This window comes from Scyliorhinus torazame, chromosome 12 (assembly GCF_047496885.1).
Source record: "Scyliorhinus torazame isolate Kashiwa2021f chromosome 12, sScyTor2.1, whole genome shotgun sequence".
Classification (NCBI taxonomy): Eukaryota; Metazoa; Chordata; class Chondrichthyes; order Carcharhiniformes; family Scyliorhinidae; genus Scyliorhinus; species Scyliorhinus torazame.
This window is the reverse complement of record NC_092718.1, coordinates 178,449,376-178,467,750: the sequence shown is the minus strand read 5'-3', so window position 1 is coordinate 178,467,750 and position 18,375 is coordinate 178,449,376. Positions and strand designations below refer to the sequence as shown.

The 18,375-nt window shown below is 42.2% G+C and overlaps 1 protein-coding gene across 9 annotated transcripts in view; it reads left to right on the top strand.

The window, feature by feature from the left end:
* Nucleotides 1-17,611, top strand: part of auts2a (activator of transcription and developmental regulator AUTS2 a) — a 1,550,343-nt gene extending 1,532,732 nt beyond the window's left edge. For 8 of the 9 annotated variants that reach the window (XM_072469456.1, XM_072469459.1, XM_072469461.1 and 5 more), the window contains 3 exons: nt 499-582; nt 6,883-7,105; nt 15,176-17,611. In XM_072469456.1, the coding sequence (XP_072325557.1) occupies nt 499-582; nt 6,883-7,105; nt 15,176-16,406 (1,538 nt within the window). In that variant the 3' untranslated portion in view covers nt 16,407-17,611. The remainder of the gene's footprint in view (nt 1-498; nt 583-6,882; nt 7,106-15,175) is intronic. The other variant, XM_072469460.1, reaches the window with a different exon arrangement.
* Nucleotides 17,612-18,375: the final 764 nt, after the last annotated feature.

Sequence of the window (18,375 nt, the reverse complement as noted above, 5' to 3'; positions counted from 1 at the left end):
ACTATGGCGACTAAGAAGAAGAGTGCGCAAAGGAAATCTTTCCACAGTGTGAGGGAACCCTTTCAAAGAAGGAGATCACAGTGTGCCCCTGAGCTGGTGATTGAAGTTCCATATTGCACCAAGCTCTCCATAAATATACATCCAATGTTGTGGTTCGCATCTACCATTTGAAATCTTAATTCTTAACTTGGAGGAGAAAGGAAATAGATATGTTAGTTCAAATTCTGTGAAGTGTTTCATGTTTAGGGATGTGCAAATGGTGAAGTTTCCCCTTTGAAGGCAGCTTCAATGAAGTCCAGTTTCTATTTCAACCTGACTTCATTAGCATTGATTTACTTCTGACTCTGAGTGGCCGTTCTAGCTTCCTGTTAAATGGGTTTAGTTAAGTTGAAGGAATATCTTTAATTACAGTTAGAACCATTGAAAGCTTTTTCTTTAAATTAACTGATTTTGATCGAAGGTGTAACTGGTGGACACATATTGGTTTGTATTTTTTAGAGCCATTTAATAGACCAAGTGGGTTGAATGGTCTGAGATCCTTAAGTAACAGCGCCTTTGGTGGACTGGGGAACCCTTCAATCAGTGAGTATTTCTGTCCTTCCAGTTCTTTGTATGACTCTCTCATGTTTTACGTTGAGAAGTGATACTTTGGCTGATACTTGAGCAGTACTGAGTCAGTACTGTGAGATATAGCACAGCCAGGACTGTTTAGCCATGAAACATGCTGGAGAACTAAAATTGAGATAGACATATGTTGTTGAGCTTGTCATTAGATCAGATTGTATCTGTGTGGATGACTCCTGTGTATATTACAACCTAGCTGTGTCACTTCGATGTGTTGCACCGTTCTTTATACATGTGTTCGAACCTGCTTACGCTACAGAGTCTGTGTGTGTGCCTTATCTGTGTATACTACCCCATCTGTGCTGCACCTACTCCATCTATCTTCCCTCCATGGAATGTACCTGTGTATACTATACCTATCTATGCATATCATACATATCTGTTGCCTTTATGTTTATAATCCTGTGTTTTATACCATGTATATTACACCTCGCTGTCATATGCACGTGTGTTATGCTTCTGTATGTCACATCAATGCCACACCTGTGTACGCGGAACATTTCTCTTGTCCCAGTATGTAAAATACTTGTGTATTGGTGTCCAACCTGTTTGCACCACATCTGAGTATATTACACCTATCTTGACTGACTGATTAACTGATTCAAGTAACAAACCTATCTGAATTACACAGAATCACAGTACCCCTTCTGTAGTTTCATTGTATCGTGCTTACATGTACCAGAACTGCCTTACATCAAGCTGTGTCATAGTAAACACGTAGCTGTATTGCACCTGTCTCCATGAGTGCGGGCTACATTGTCAAACGTTGCCCAAGTTGTCATTCTTCTAACGCAAGCCAGTACATTGAATGGCAGCAGATTATTGGGCTCATTGGCCTATGGATCAGTTCCACAACAGGGTGTTCATTTACCACATATTCCACGTCATATACCCTATATCGTATACCACATATGTTCATCTATCACTTACCGCACAGCAGCACAATATTCAGTTGAAGAAGTAGTGTACATTGGCAATGGACCTTATTTCTATGCCTCCATTTAACAAAAGAATTCTCCTATATGTTATGTTTGTGATGTACACTATTATGGATTTTTTTGCAACTACCAACCCTTGCTTTCTTTTGTCTTTCTATGATATCATTTTTGATAGGTTGCAGTTACATATTCTTGTTAGAAATGTCTGAGAAGACCTGTGATAAGTTGTCTCCATTCTTGTGCCCCTGAGTCCATAGAAAAATCAAATTGGCTATTTGTGCTTCTCAACCACAATAAAAGGACGGCACATTGGTTAGCACCGCTGCATTAAAGCCCCGAGGCCCGAGTTCGATTCTGACCTTGGGTGACTGTGTGGAGTTTGCACATTCTTCCCGTGTTTTCGTGGGTTTCCTCCGGTTGCTCCAATTTCCTCCCACAGTCCAAAGATGTGCTGGTGAATTGGCTATGCTAAATTGCCCGTTAGTGTCCAAGGGTTAGGTGGCGTTACGGGTTGCGGAGGAGTGGGCCAAGGCAGTATTCTCTTTCAGAGGGTAAGTGCAGACACAAGGGGCTGAATGGCCCCTTACTGCACTGTAGGATTCTATTATTCACTGTGACACACAGTGTTGTTCTTGGAGTGGGAGAGTTTGCGTTCACATCCATCTTCATGCCTCCGTACACACGGGTGTCCTGGCCTGAACTATCCCACATTAACCGCCAGGAGAGGAAGTTGGAAAGGATAGGTATAAAACCAGCAAGTTAGGTGAAAAGAAACGTTTAATTTGGAGGACGATGTAGAGAAACAATAATGCAAGTATAGAATGCTCCTGAAAGCAGGAATTGAATGCTAACAAAAGAACATGAGGAGAAGTACTGGGTAAGGAAAAAAGAGACAAATGTGAAAGTAACAGATCTTGACAAATGCAGAAAAGGAGAGAGAAACGGGTGACTTTAAATGAAGGAAAGCGAGGAAGGAAAATGCAAATATTTTCAACTTCAAGAAAATGTTCATGATAATAAGAGTGAATGGAGTCTGCAGTGTCGAGGCCAGTCTGACCAGCTCATAATCCACTTTGGACAGAAAATCCTTTCACAAGATTGCTGTTCTCCGTTGGCATCCAGTGCCATTACTGAAGTGTTGCAGCAGTATTGTGTTGCACAGGATGGTGCTGTTGGGCTGTGTTTCATTTTTATTTAAACATCTGAAGGATTAGCAGTGGTTTCTCTGCTCAGTCACCAGCAAATTCGATCAGTTGCTTTCCTTTAAAAAGATGAAATGAAATGCTGTAACTTTACTGAATGATTGTACCACTTTCACTCTGGAGCACCATTTCCTGTCTAAAATATGTTCCATTTGCATGAAACACCACTACTCCTCCCACCCTTACTCTGCATCATGTGCGGCACGGTGGCACAGTGGTTAGCACTGCTGTCTCACAACTCCAGCGACCCGGGTTCAAATCCGATCTCAGGCGACTGTGTGGAGTTTGCACTTTATCCCCGTGTCTGCGTGGGTTTCCTCCGGGTGCTCTGGTTTCCTCCCACAGTCCAGAGATGTTCAGGTTAGATGGATTGGCCATGCTAAATTGCCCCTTAGTGTCCAAAAGTTTAGGTGGGGATACTGGGTTATGGGGATAGGGTAGAGACGTGGAATTAAATAGGGTGCTCTTTCCAAGGACAGGTGCAGCCTTGATGGGCCGAGTGGCCTTCTGCACTGTAAATTCTATGATTCTATCTTGCAAGTTGGCGCTGGAAGTTCAGGCACTTTTACCTTGTAAGAGATTATATTTTTGGCCCTGTTTCTTTCCCCCCTAAATCTTAGATGTTATAGTGCAGAAACAGATTGTCTGATCTATTAAGCCTGTCTTGGTGCCTTTCCCTGCCATTGATCTGATCAACGGTCCTGGTTACACTCTATGTCTTGCAATATTCATCATCTTTGAGCAACTATCTTTTTAACAGGCTCTTCCATATTCTGACCTCTGTCAAGATTACATTTTCAACCTCCCCTTTAATTGTTTTTGTGATCACCAGTGAAAACAACCCATAACTACAGATCCTTGCCTAATGCCTCCTCATTTTTGTGACCTTTATCATGCACAATCAATGTTACCTTTCCTGCAACTTCAGAATTTGTGAAGCAGTCGGTCACATGACAAACATGGCTGCATAATGTGAATGCCCATTAACGTCCAACCCACTCTCAGGTTTGCGCTTGTAGGGAAAAGGCAGTGAGCTGAGAATAAATATACATCTCGGCATTGGAACATTTGGTGATGGTCTAATAGCGGTGTAGTCTATCCTTGTACCTTTCTAACATTGAGAACTAGAAAAAGGCCTGAGCTCAACATAACTAATTGGCTTTGAAACTTGTATGTGTTCGGATGATTTCATTTTTTTTATGGTATTGTTTCTGAATTGTGTGAGCCACTGGTGCATTTATTATCCAATCCTGGTTGCCCTGTGAAGGTTTCCTGTGCGTCTTCTTGAACCATTGCATTCCTTGTCGAAGTGGCCCTCCCACAATGGCATTAGGTAGGGAATTCCAGAATATTGATAATGAAGGAACAATGGAATACCTCTAAGTCAAGATGGTTTGTGACTCAGCAATAATGTTGCTTCCATTTTATTGTTGTTCTTATCCTTCTCCATAGTAGAGGTCTCAGGGAACTAAGTGCTGGCAGAGTAACCCGTGCAACTTGCAAGATTTGCTGCAGGCTGTACATTATGTTGCTAGTGAAGTGAGTGGATATTTAGTCTGGTGCAAGGGGCACTGATCAAGCAAACATCTGCATCCAGGATGGAGATGAGCTTTTTTGAGTATCATTGCAGCTGCACCCATCTGTATTTCATTGCACTCCACACTCCAGCCTTAAACGAGGTAGATAGGCTTTGAAGGGTCAGGAGGTGAGCCACTCATTGTTGAGTGCCCACCCTTATGCCCTGCCTTTATATCCACAGTTTTGATACAGTTAAGCTTCTTGTCAGTGCTAACTCCTAAGATGTTGATGGATGGTGTCAAGGATGGCGATAGCTTTGATGTCCACAGGAAGATGGAGGTCCTAGTAGCCTGGTACTTACAGTACTGCAGAGCAACTCACAAGTCATGAGTTATAATCCCGCCATAGCCTGTTGTCGAATTAAGTTCAATTAGTCTGATCATTTCAGACTGAGAGCATGAAAATAACTACAAGAGCTTCCAGTTAGTTATATAGATAGAAATTATTCACTAATGTTCTCAAGGAAGGCAATCTCTCACTACTGCATGATCTGACTTGTATGTGGCTCGAGATTCACACTACATGGTTGATCTTTAATGGTTAGTGAAGTGATCGAGCAAGCCACCCAGTTGTAAAAAAATCTCTGCAAAGATAGTAAGACGTTCCTTGTGATTGCTAATAGCCGAATTTTACATTTCACTGTTATATGTTTCTTGGTTTGCACTCTGCTCACACAGAAATGTACTAAGATTAACAGTTGAGACTAACCTCCCAGTAGAAAGAGACCAAAAAAGTCAGCGACATCTTTTACACGGTAGGGGAATTTTAGGATATAAATGGGGAAAATTACTCTATATTTGTATATACTTTTGCAGCTTTTTCATTGCATTTACAAGTGGACACCCTGCTTCTTGAGTTCTGAGTCAGACAGTCATCGCATTGTGCCCTGAGAATTCTTTTGTGTTGAGCAGTTGGCAGACTGGGGCCATCCTTCAAAATTCTGGGTGCATGGTACACTTAAGAGGAGTAGATTGTAACGGTAAACCCCATGAAGACTTGGTCTACTTTTTGAGGCAAAACATCACCGTGTCTGTTGTGATACTTTGATTGTAAAGAATCTAAGTCTGCACTTGAAAAGCTTGTTCTCTACTTTTCCAATGTTAGACATTTTTGTCCAACAATTCCAGTAGTTCAGCTTTTGGTTGGTGTTTAATGAGTTGGATGAATCCAGTTCAATGTTACTTTGCTCACCCTGTTGTTTGTTTAATGGATCAAACCCAAATTAGATTAATCTTTTGACCTATATGATTTTTAAACAAAATGTTTTAGTATGTGCAGATGCCTTAGATGCTCTGTGCACTGTTGGAAATTATTCTGCATTGAATAGATTGGGAAAATCCCACTATTGAACCGAGTGTTAAATTAATGCCACCAAGGAATCATTGGGCATTTTCCACAACTGGGGCTGGATGGTTTGAGGCTCTGACATCAGGATGAAACGTAAGTCCTGAGCCTGCACGACAGGTTCAGCGATTTTACCGTAGGCAGTCTCCTAATTGGCTGCCTGTGGGCCCATAGTAGTCAGGCTCCTGATGCTGTTGGCCCATTCAGAGGACCAGCAGCTCTAAAGTTTCAGAAGTGCCACTATAGGACGTGGGTCCAAGATCTCAGGGGAGCTCAAAATGGAGGCTCCATTATGGAGGCAAATGAGCATTAAAATTCAAGGCGGCCAAGTGAGAAGGCCCCGCCAATTTCAGGCTAAAGCCCTCCGTTGGAGTAATGGGCCATGGGGACCTACCTTCCTTTCCACAGCCCCCTCTGTAGGGCATCTGAGCTCCCTAAGCATCTGGAGGAAAGCTAACTCCATGAAGCTAGTGGCCTATCCACGTGATATGGGGTGGTGGTACGGGTGGATGCTGCTATGTTTTTGGCGAAGTGGCATTGCAAAAGGATCCTTAATAAAGCCTTAAATTATGCAAATTGTCTGCCAGCCTCCTTGGAGCAAGCAGGTGATCTGCCACCTGCCCACTGCTGGGTAACGTCTCCAGTGGCAAGACTGCCTTGGGGAGTCATCTCAGCAGTGCTCCTTGCTATTTTACCAACTGGTGGAGGGAATGGAAAAGCAGTCTAGTTCCCCCTAGTTATCACTTTCCTGACACCCCTGCTGGGAATAGAGTGCCAGTGGACATGGGGTTCACAAACCAAAATTCATGCATGGTCTTGGAAGAGTGACTAGACTGTTGCGTGAAACAAAACTCCATCATGACTCCCTGCATGTGAAGGGTAGATGAGCGTAGCAGGAAAGACTTTCTTTAAATTTGTCTTTTCCTCTTGGTTACCAAATTAGACACATTCTTTTCAAATCAGTATTGCTTTTTGTAATTTCCCGCCCTATTTGTGTTAATTACCGATGAGCGTTGAGAGTGCCTGCTTCTTTTTTGTGAATCGCTGTAATTTTTCCTTCTTGTTTCCAGCTGCCAATAGTATGTATACATTTTAAACTCAAAGTGCGTTGCTTGGTAAGTACATGACACGCCAAACTGCCAGACTTCTTAAACATTGTTTTTTTTTTTGTATTTTTGTTTTCTCAACCATTTCAGCATCCAACACAATGTTCAGCCACAAAGATGGCCCCAGTATGCAGAGCTTTAGCAACCCTCACGAACCTTGGAATCGACTCCACCGAACGCCACCTTCGTTTCCAACCCCACCCCCTTGGCTGAAGCCAGGGGAGCCTGAGCGCAGTTCCTCTGTAGCAGCTCATGACAGAGATAGAGATGTAGAAAAACGAGACTCTTCTATTAGTAAAGATGAAAAAGAAAGGTACGAGGGGTTAAGCAATAAATTCATCCAATCCGAGTTTATATATATATATTTTTTAAAAAGCGTCGAACTCGAAGGTGTGGGTTATTCATTGTCATATAATGTCACGGCAAACTTCCTTCAAATCCAATTGGCTGATTCATGTGCAATATTAACGCCTGTACCTCAGTTAAGAATTTACACATCTAATATTTACAATTTAATATTCAACTAATTGTAATTGATATTAGGCGCCTTCAGTCTTAAATTCAGAGAAATGTGAAGTTCATAATCTACACTTTACTCAGTTTTATCCTTTCCCCATTTTGAGTATTGTTCCAACCTCCTTGACCTTTTCTTCATGTGTACCAGCCTCTGTTAGACAGTGTGGGCAAGACAGCTTGTTCCTGGCCCTCAGCCTGTTGCTCCCTGCGAAGAGCCTCCAGAAAACATATAAAAATAGTATGAGTTGACAAATCCTGGCCCTTCCCCCACTCTGTGCTCCTTCTCCCTGCTCGATTCAGTGGCCCCTTTTTAGCCATAACCTGAGTCTCACTGATGTAGGAAGAAGAGATACACCCAAACATTGTATGGCACAGTCCACTAATGCACCCTACTATCAGACTTTGCCCATTATCTACACGCAGTTGATTTAAAAGATGCCCACTTTTACTTTGAAGAGCCATCATAAACAAAAAGCTGAAAAATAAACAAAAATAGCTGAGGGAAATAATGCTTTAGTGTGCAGTTGAGTTTCCTGCTGGGGTAACTTGCGTGGTGAGCATAAAGGGGGTGCTGTAGTACAAACTCATTTCTGATCGAGGAGGATCTGATAATGTTTGAATCATAAGCTAAGCATCACTATTCAATTCTTTGCTGAACACAAAGTAGAGAGTCTGTGCTCTGAAACAATAAGCTGCTATTTTAATAAAGCACAATTAGATTTCAGGAGGAAATCAGTAATATTCAAAATGATTATAATTGCTCAAATAGGTTCCAAAACCTCAGCTAATGGCACTTATAAATTCATTTTTAACGGTGGAGCTTCTTCTGCAATTAATTAATATTAATTTTAATGTCAAATATATAAATGATCAACTACCTCATCCAGGTAGCTAAAAACAGCAACAATACATGCATGATATTTTAAAAGTTATATCCCTTGAACCTATTTTTAGAAAATCTAGAAAGCCTGAGCTAAAAATGTCACGTCATTCCATTTTTATTTCATTTTGTGTAGAACTAAGTACAGATATAGATGTAACTGTAACATCACAAATTAGCGATGTTCTGTATTGAGTGGTACATTATTGCACATTCACTAATGGGTTCTTCAAAGAGACGATCAGCTTCTATCAGTGAAAAGGGACTTAACTAGTGACATTTTATTTAGTCTAGAGTACTGAAAACTCCAGCAATGTGAATTAGAAACAAAATGCGGCGGCGGCACTGTTGCTTCACAGCACCAGGGTCTCAGGTTTGATTCCCCGCTTGGGTCACTGTCTGTGCGGAGTCTGCACATTCTCCCTGTGTCTGCGTGGGTTTCCTCCCACAAATCCCCAAAAACGTGCTGTTAGGTGAATTGAACATTCTGAATTCTCCCTCTGTGTACCCGAACAGGTGCCGGAATGTGGCGACTGGGGGCTTTTCACAGTAACTTCATTGCAGTATTAATGTAAGCTTACTTGTGACAATAAACATTATTATTTCAAAAAAATGTTTTACTGATAGATTTTTAAAAAACTGCTGAGAATTATTTTCCACAGAACCAAGTATTGAAACATCTAAATAGAACCCATTATTGATCCTAGGTGTTCATAATCACTCAGAGACTACCTACCATTGCAATGCCCATAAAGTTGTGCTATGGCTGTACTGTTGCACACTGGAATTCATTTTGACATGATGTGAATCCTGAAAGGCACACCTTCAAGTTCACTATGCATTTAGAGTACACCTCTGACAACATTGCTGATTAATGGCATTGGGAAAGAAAAATCTGTTTGAAATTATATTCTGAATGGTTTGGAACAATGTCGCAAGATACTATTCTGTTCAGGATTTGTTGAGAAATATGCATTCTATTTTCGGTATTGCTAAATATTATTATGTTGATTTTTAAAAACCTTAGTATAAGTTTTAGCGCTCTAATTATGTAATACTGGTGCAATGGGAGGAAACTTTGTAGATTATGATTTTATCTGCAGGGATTTATGTCTCGTACAAGAATCCTGTTGAAGAGGGACAGTTCATCTGGAAAATATCCTCCCATTTGTTACCTTTTGTGGCTAATAACTTGGGGAAAGTTCACTTCAGTCAATTCAACTTGGAGTGAGTGTAAATGTATGAATCTGGACTGCCTAATGTTGTTGACTTTGAACTCTTCGGAGCATTTCTGGACATTTCTCCCATTCCAGTCGAGGCAATTTCTCAGGTTAAAGCTCCCAGGCCATCAGGGCAGCCAGTCATGGGATTCCTTAATCTCTTAACTTGGTGGGTAGAAGACGCATGGGCATCAGAGTGAATTAGCGCAAAATTGATAAAACACATGGAGGCCAAGCTCCGAGAGCCAACTTTGGTACAGATGGATGTGAATAAATTGTGACATTTTCGACGAGGCCTAATAATACCAATAAAATGTTATCACCATAGAAATGAAGGTTTCTTCCAGCAGCCAATGGTCTCTGCTAAATACAGATATGGGTTCCATTCGACTCATTGACCCTGAATCTTATTGGTGACTGATCACTAGAGGCTCACTGGGAGTGGAAACAGCTGCATTCTACAGTTCACTACAGTGACAGTTAAGAATAAGAAATATTCATTCTCTCATCCCTCTTTGCTTGAGTTAAAGGAGTGATTATTTGTATTTCCTCGCCATGCCATATGTTAATCATTTGAGCTAATGGACTGGATTAAATGCTTTTCCACTGACGGGCTTGAAAGTTGTGGGGGGTGCAGTGTGGTGAAGGGCACATGTTAAATCGAATGGGTAGCCTGCCCGTTACCCACTGGTCTGCCCCTGTCCCCAGCGGCAGACAGATGTTGGATGGCCTGCCACCATTGAAACAGCCGAGGCCCACTTAAGAGCCTTATCCTGCTATCACCGGCAGTTAACCAGCAGTGGGAGAGGTACACGCCAAGCAACCATTCTGGCAGGGAGTGGTCAGGGTGCCTCTCTTTCCCCCCCCCCCCCCGCCACCCCAAACTGGTCCCCAGGCTCGTCAAAGAATCCCAATTTACAATGGCTCCAAACCCCCCCCCCCCTCCCACCACCACCCCCAGGTTGCCTTCGTCTGCATAGCCCATCAAACCCTGGCCCCTGCCCCTCACTGAACCCAAATACTTAAAGTTCAGATCCACTGCAGCTCATCAGCCAGGTACATTACTGGCAGTGACCACCACTCTCGCTGGCGCTATTGGTACAGTGAGAAAGGCTGGAAGCTCTCTGAGGTGGGTTTTCCTGTGCCTGAGTGGTGAAATCCCACCTCCAGCCTATTACTAGCCAATTGGTCATTAAATAACTATGGGGAAGTTGCTCTTCACTTGGTCAGGCATGGGGGTTGTAAGGGACCTCAGCGCTCCAAATAATTCAGCCCGATGCTGCATAGAGAGTCCTTGTAAAAGGGTGTTATACCCAATTGATCTCATCCTCCTAGAATCCAAACTTTAAATTTGATGTCTCTTGAATGAGCCAGTGTGATCATGGACAGCCCACGAATTGCAATGAAAATTAAAGGAAAGTTAATAAAATATTAGCATTTATTGTGAGGGGAATTGAATACAAAAGTAGGGAGGTTATGTTTCAGCTGTACAGGGAATTAGTGAGACCACATCTGGAGTACTGTGTACCGTATTGGTCACCTTATTTGTGGAAGGATGTAAATACATTGGAAGCAGTTCAGAGAAGGTTCACAGGACTAATACCTGGAACGGGTGGGTGACTCATGAGGAAAGGTTGGACAGGCTAGGCTTGCATCCATAGGAGTTTAGAAGAGTAAGAGGTGACTTGATTGAAACATGTAAGATCCTGAGGGGTGTTGACAGGGTGGATGTGGAGAGGATTTTTGCTCTTGGGGGAGAATCTAGAACCAGAGGTCACTGTTTAAAACAAGTGGCCACCCATTTAAAACGGAGATGAGGCAAACTTTTTGCACTCAATGGGTCTCTTCCTGAAAGATGCTGGTAGCAGAGTCTTTGAATATTTTTAAGGCCAAAGTGGATAGATTAATGCTAAGCAAGGGGATGATAGGTTATCAGGGTAAGTAGGATGCAGATTTGAGGTTGCTATCAGATTAGCCATGATCTTATTAAATGGTGGAGCAGGCTCGAGGGGCTGAATGGTCTACTCCTCCTTGTTGATACCTTTGTCTGTGTTCAACTGCAGTTTTAATAATCACAACATAGCTCCAAGGCAGTTGTTGCATTATGAGGATTTGCTTTACTGACTCCTAAGGTGGTCATAAGACATCTATGTTCTTAATGGTCCATGCCTCTTGCTGTGATGTACCTCTAAGCCACTGTCAAGCAGTTTGCTTGACTTTTTGATTTTTTTCAAGTAACCGAGGTGAAGGAGAAAGCCTCGTGTTGTGAGACAACACCTGGGTTGAAAGTGAGAGGGAAGCATCGACCAGAAAGGAATAACTATATGATGAGGCTAATTTTTAAAAGATTGTAAACATTTTGAGGGAAGGGTAACGGTGAGTGAAGAAGAGACCTTGAAACTTCGTTTCAGTCAGGAGACAGGGAAGAGTGTCTAGGACATTGCATTTGAAACTCATCAGAATGAGGAGGGGTAATTTTCACCCAACCCACATAGTGGGAAACCATCATGATCAAATCAATCGCCAGTTCTACATGCTGCCTGACTGACTCCAATGGAAAGTTAAAATGGCAAGGGAGATTGATTGCCCCAGCTTCCTGCTGAGTGGCTTAGGTTAAAATTACCCTCAAAAGACCAGATAACAATTGGGCATAGGAATGGTAACAAATTAGAAGGGCATGAAGAAGATGGAGAAGGGATGGGAGATATTTAAAGGGAGTGTTTTATTTTTGGCGAGAAAGGATCAGCTAACCTTGAAAAATAATTTCCAAATTTGGACAAAAGTCAACAACTTGGGCATACAACCATTTTAACCTGGTCACTGAATGGAGCAATCTGCAGTTGGTGAGGTGTAATCTTTCTTAGTATTGTGAACAGCCTGGAGAATTGGAGCATGCTTGAGCATATTCCTGCTTGTCATGGCTTATCATTTGCCTGTTGCATCTTGTGTTTCTCACTTAATTATGTTCAGTATTTTGTCATGCGTACTTGTTATTCTTACTTTAACTGAGCTAATTATTGGAATTCATTTGCCACGCATTTGAAAATGGCGGCCGATGTTGGACTTTCAAAGAGCACGAGGCTTTGTGTGTGCAAACTGACCGGGCACGATATTTTGTTTCTTTAACTTTTTCCTTTTGTATTATCCAGAGGCCCCCTCCCTGCATCAATATTACCACTGGCTTGCCGGATGTGGGGGAGCCAGTGGTCTAGCTTCCACCACAACAGCTGCTACTGGAGTTGCATGAAAGCCTTGGAGTAGCTGTGCTTTCCGACTTTCCTTTTTCCCCCATCTCCTGCTAGTCCCTTCTCACAGAGTCTGTGATTGAAGTCGGGAATTGGCAAGGGGGTAATGGTGGGTACATATCCGTGCCCAATGATTCTTTGGAGCTGTCTGTCATGGTGTGGTGCTACCCAATAGCAGGGGGGTTATTTTAAGCCAAGAGGGGATCATTTTGTGAAACTGTACCGGCAGTAAGGTACCTCTCGACCTGTGATCTTTGAAATTTTTGATAGGTTAATCCTCACACAAAATTCATCTCGAGCTATAGCTTCCCGTTAATCTATTGGCTTTTTAAAACTATAGTGTACTTGCTTCAGATGCTTTAAAATGCTTCACGTTTTACAGAAAAGAGCAAAATGTTCACCGAGCTATCACAGCTGCTTGATTTTTCTGATGACTTTTAATCAGGTGATTTAGTCGGATCGAAAACTGTCAGCAGAACTAAAGGGTGGACAAAATCACTAGTAACATGTTTCCTGTGGGTACCCTAAGAAAACGAATTCAATCCTGGAATTTTGTGTTATTCAGAAGTAGAAAAATCTAAGTTTAGTCCAATTGGGTTTCGTGTTATGAAGTTGAAAATCTAATGCGGCGTGAAGTTTATACGAAGCAATGACAGGGCTTGAGAAGCAAACAGTTTTGGTCATTTACACTAGGTGGCTCTTCACCAGAGAACCCAAAACAGCAGACAAGTCTGCACTCAATTGCATGTTCATTTGATTCATTCTAGGGTGCTTACTTTAGCACCCTGTTTAGCACGGGGCTGTTTAGCACAGGGCTAAATCGCTGGCTTTGAAAGCAGACCAAGGCAGGCCAGCAGCACGGTTCGATTCCCGTAACAGCCTCCCCGAACAGGCGCCGGAATGTGGCGACTAGGGGCTTTTCACAGTAACTTCATTTGAAGCCTACTTGTGACAATAAGCGATTGTCATTTCATTTCATTCATTTCATTTCATTCATTGAACATTGCCAGCAAGAGTTCAACCTTTTAATACAATTGCTACAACTGTCTCAGCCATTACAAAATAAGTTTACGTGGAAGTTCAGATTTGAGGTTATGCTCTGTTTTGAACAAAGACAAGTCCTGAGGACTTGCCCACTTAGCAAGTTGATGTTAACCCGGGCATTGCAAGGAAAGCTAGAAAGCCTACTTTATTCCAATCCAACTGTTTGATCAAAATAGACTCAAATCTGTTGGGTTCATAGGTGATCAGAAGACAGCAAGAGGAGATGTTTTGAATAGGGAACTAGTGCAGGCTGGCACCATCAGAGGAAATTAATTTAAACCATCCTCAATTGAACCAACAGCAACGTAAACTCAAGCCTTCCTGCGAGAGGGGTTTCTTCTCAAGAGGATCATTACAAAGTGGCATGATATGCATATCAAATTGACCGCAAATAAGCTTTGTGTCCTAAATAGCAGCATTTATCAGTAATATTACTGAGGGTGCTTGTTACTTTGACTATGATGACCTGATATAGGATTGGAAGATTAAAGTCTTAGAATTTCTATAGAAATATTACTAATTTTTAAAAATAAATTTAGAGTACCCAATTCTTTTTTTTTTTCCAATTAAGGGGCAATTTAGCGTGGCTAATTCACCCACCCCGCACATCTTTTTGGGTTGTGAGGGTGAGACCCACGCAGACAAAGGGAGAATGTGCAAACTTCACACGGACAGTGACCCGGGGCCGGGATCGAACCTGCTCCTCGGTGCCGTGAGGCAGAACCATTGCGCCAGCGTGCTGCTCCAGAAATATTTCTAATTTAACTAGCTTTAATTCTGCAAAGGCTGACCTGAGTTACCTGAGGTATTTAGACAGCGAGGGAACAATGTCAATTCCCATTCATGCACTATTCGCAGTCGGACCTGTCACAACCAAATTGCAATGGAAAATTGCAAAAACAGAAAAAGAATGTGGCTACGACCAAATAAGCACTGTGGAAATCATCACCTTGATGTTTTAGCAGTTCCCCATGGGTTCAAATCACTGTTCACAGAGCTTGCAATTTCGAAAGATTTTAACTCGAATATAAGGTACATTCTTCAATGGATCTAATCCTTAATCTTTCATTAATGAATTTTGCTGAGTAGTTTTTCACAACAGTCCTTCCATCGTAGGGCTATATTTCTGAGCCGCTAATGTAGAAAATGTGAATGGGACTTCACTGGTCTCAAATGATCCAGGTAACATTATGCAGCCATTGACAGTGTCCCCAAAATGTCTCCCCTTTTGTATTTCACTTTGGGAAAGTTGACAGGACTGCCAAGAACTTATATTAAAAGCACTAATTAAATCCCTGATTAATTGAGGTTTACAGATTGGAGCTTAGGGAAGTTGTCTGAAATCTGCTTTGGGCTCGTGCAGATGAGATTTTACTACAGGGACTTGAAAAAAATAAGGTTGTTAGAGTAAAGTTGTGTTATAAGGCCATAGCATGATGTTCCTTTCTAAAACTTTTTTTTCATATATATTTCCACAGGGATAGTATTGAGAAGCGGCACTCCACCCATGCATCATCACCTTCTGTAAATCAAGTTAATTCATTGGGGCACAATCGCAGTTCCAGTGAGCACAGCAGAAATCATGTAAATAGTGAACTGCGGGATAAAGAAAAGTCGCGAGAACGGGATCACACCGAAATTTGGAAGGACTCATCTGTTGATGAGCACAAAGTTAAGGAAAATCATGCTCCTGAGAAGGATGGTCTTGGACTGGAAAGCAGGATCGTGGAGGACTCCAACAAGCATATGAATAGAGTTAATTCGCCTTATATCAGGCTACCAAGCACAGATAGCACAAGGTCCAGCAGCATGGCCAACCGAGAAGTAGATAGGAAAAGTGAGTCTTCATATGACCACCAGAAAAAGGCCAATGAGATTAAAGTGAAGGAGGAACGGAAGGAAGACAACGATATTATTGCTGACGTGATTCAGGCACAAAGGGCCGCCGAGCACTCTCAACCCACCTCGTTGCCCAATGTCCATCCTAGCCCTTCGATGACCTCCATGCCCATGGCTATGGCCATGAGTGGGGTGCATCCCATGAATAGCATTAATACACTGGACAGGACACGGATGGTAGCTCCTTTCATGGGGATCAGTCAAATACCAGGAAGTGAGCGCTTTCCCTATCCTTCTTTCCACTGGGATCCAATGAGGGATCCTTTGAGAGATCCATATAGGGGGTTGGACATTCATCGGAGAGATCCACTGGCCAGAGACTTCTTGTTGAGAAGTGATCCCATGCAACGACTGTCAGCACCGAGGTTTTATGAAGCAGAACGCTCATACAGGGATAGGGAGCCCCACGACTACAACCGCGATCATCCATTATCTATGGACCCCAGACGTGAACATGAGAGAATGAGCCACTTGGAAGAACGTGAAAGATTGAACATGCTCAGAGACGACTATGAACATGCACGTCTGCATCCCATTCATGCAGCTGCCCTGGATGGGCACATGCCTCATCCAAGCCTATTGACACCTGGACTTCCCAGCATGCACTACCCCAGAGTCAGCCCTTCAGCAGCACATCAGAATGGCATCCTGAATAAGACTCCTCCCACAGCAGCCCTGAGTGCCCCTCCCCCGCTCATACCAACAGGTGGAGCACGTGCTGGTTCTCCTAGAAGGACTACTCCCTTGACTAACACAGAGGCACGCGACAGGCCACCATCCCACACACACAAAGACATTGAAGCACGATAATACAAACATGGGTGGAAAAAAAAATCAAGGTAACTTATTAAGGACACCCTGTCAGTCAAGGCCACTGTTGTACTGTGATAACCCACTGATGGAAGCGTTGGACTTCAATGGACTGTACTAAGTGGGTGTGGCCTTCACCACCGTGAAATGTAAAAACACTTTGCAGAAAATACAGTTTTGTACATTTTAAGTTTAAATTTTGCAAATGTTTAATGTCGATTTGTTCCTTTCTTCATGTTAATTTTATTTGTAGTATATATATAAAAAAATGTGTTGTGAAGAAAGAGCAAGCTAAAAAGAGTGATTGGTATATTTATCAAGAAATTGGGTATGTGGTAAATGAGGCAACTCAAGGAGAGGTGAATTGTCTTTGGACTATTATGGATAAGATTTGGAGTGAAGGGATCAGGCTGTACAGACAATTGTGTATAAAGGGTAGTTCCTTGGTTGAGTGGGTCTTGGTACATATATGCAAAAAGAAAGAGACAAAAAGCTTTACCATGTACAAATGTAAATAAATTTAAGGGTGGCTGTGTGACAGTCGATTCAGAAGCATTGGACAAAGCGTGCTATTGGGAGATTAACTATCTGTTAACACAGTCTGCTTGTGCTGTGTTAGATAACTTTTTGTGGCTGTACAGATATTCCCAACTATGCAAGCAGGTGAATGCCCTGGCTTTTCATCCCCCCAAAAAGTCTGCATTCCTCAACGGAGCCTTTTCGACACACAATTCACTCAACCGCAGGTCTAGCACACTACATTGTGTCTGAGGATTGTAAACTATGTTGATGAAGTAAAATTAGTTCTGTTGGTCTAATAGTGTATTAAAGTGCTATCTGAAGTTGTTTATTCTGTTTTGAAAAAATTCTATCTATGACAGTTGTTTCTTATGAGCAGAGATCTATTTTAGTAGTCACCTGAAGGTTTAGTTGTGCGCTTCAAATTTGTGAACTCCTGATGTTGTGCAGTGTTTTTGAGGAACAAAAAATAATGTACACTGGATCAGTAGTGCTAGAACTCAATATTGCCTATAGATTTTCATTTGCAGATATGCTGTTTATCATGTACGTAATGAAGTCCTTTACAGATCCTATTGTAAAGTGAAGCGACTCTGAATCTTTGGCATGTGCTTCATAAACAAAACTTGTGTTATGTAAATTGTGCCATGTTATTAAAAAATCGAACTGAAATGTTCTCAGTCTAACTGTGCTGCAACTTGTGTTAATATTCTTTGTTCTCTACTTACTGGCATTTCACAGATTGTGTGGCTGAAAAAGAAAAGGCCAAATGCCGACATGGAAAGTGTTTGTTCATCATCCATTATATTACTTGGACCAAGGATGAGATGTCTGTATGAACCGGTGGATGTTTGGCCAGTTGAGCTGTTTTGGAGAGCTTTCCTTTTTTATTGTTTTCCTCTGCAAAGTAGCACAGTGGTTAGCGCTGTTGCTTCACAGTGCCAGGGACCCGGGTTCCATTCACGGCTTGAGTCACTGTCTGTGCGGAGTCTGCACGTTCTCCCTGTGTCTGTGTGGATTTCCTCCGGGTGCTTCGGTTTCCTCCCATTAGTCTCAAAAGATATCTGTTAGGTGATTTGGACATTCTGAATTCTCCCTCTGTGCACACGAACAGGTATCGTAGTGTGGCAACTCGGGGCTTTTCACAGTAACTTCATTGAAGTGTTAATATAAATCTACTTGTGACACCAGTAAAGATTATTATTGTAATTTCCACCTGCTCTCCCACCCCTCTGGGAGATGTGTACTTCAGTTTGGACATCTTTCATGGACCAGTCATCTCTGCTGTTCTTTGTCAAAATGACCACTCTTAATGGTTAGTCTGTGACAATGGCAGGTTATTGTATCACGGAAGGCTTTACAATCAAGCACAGTAATGCTCTCAACGAACATCCAAAGATGTGTCCATCTTCACAGGGATATAAATCAGGAGCAGAAACCCTGCTGACTC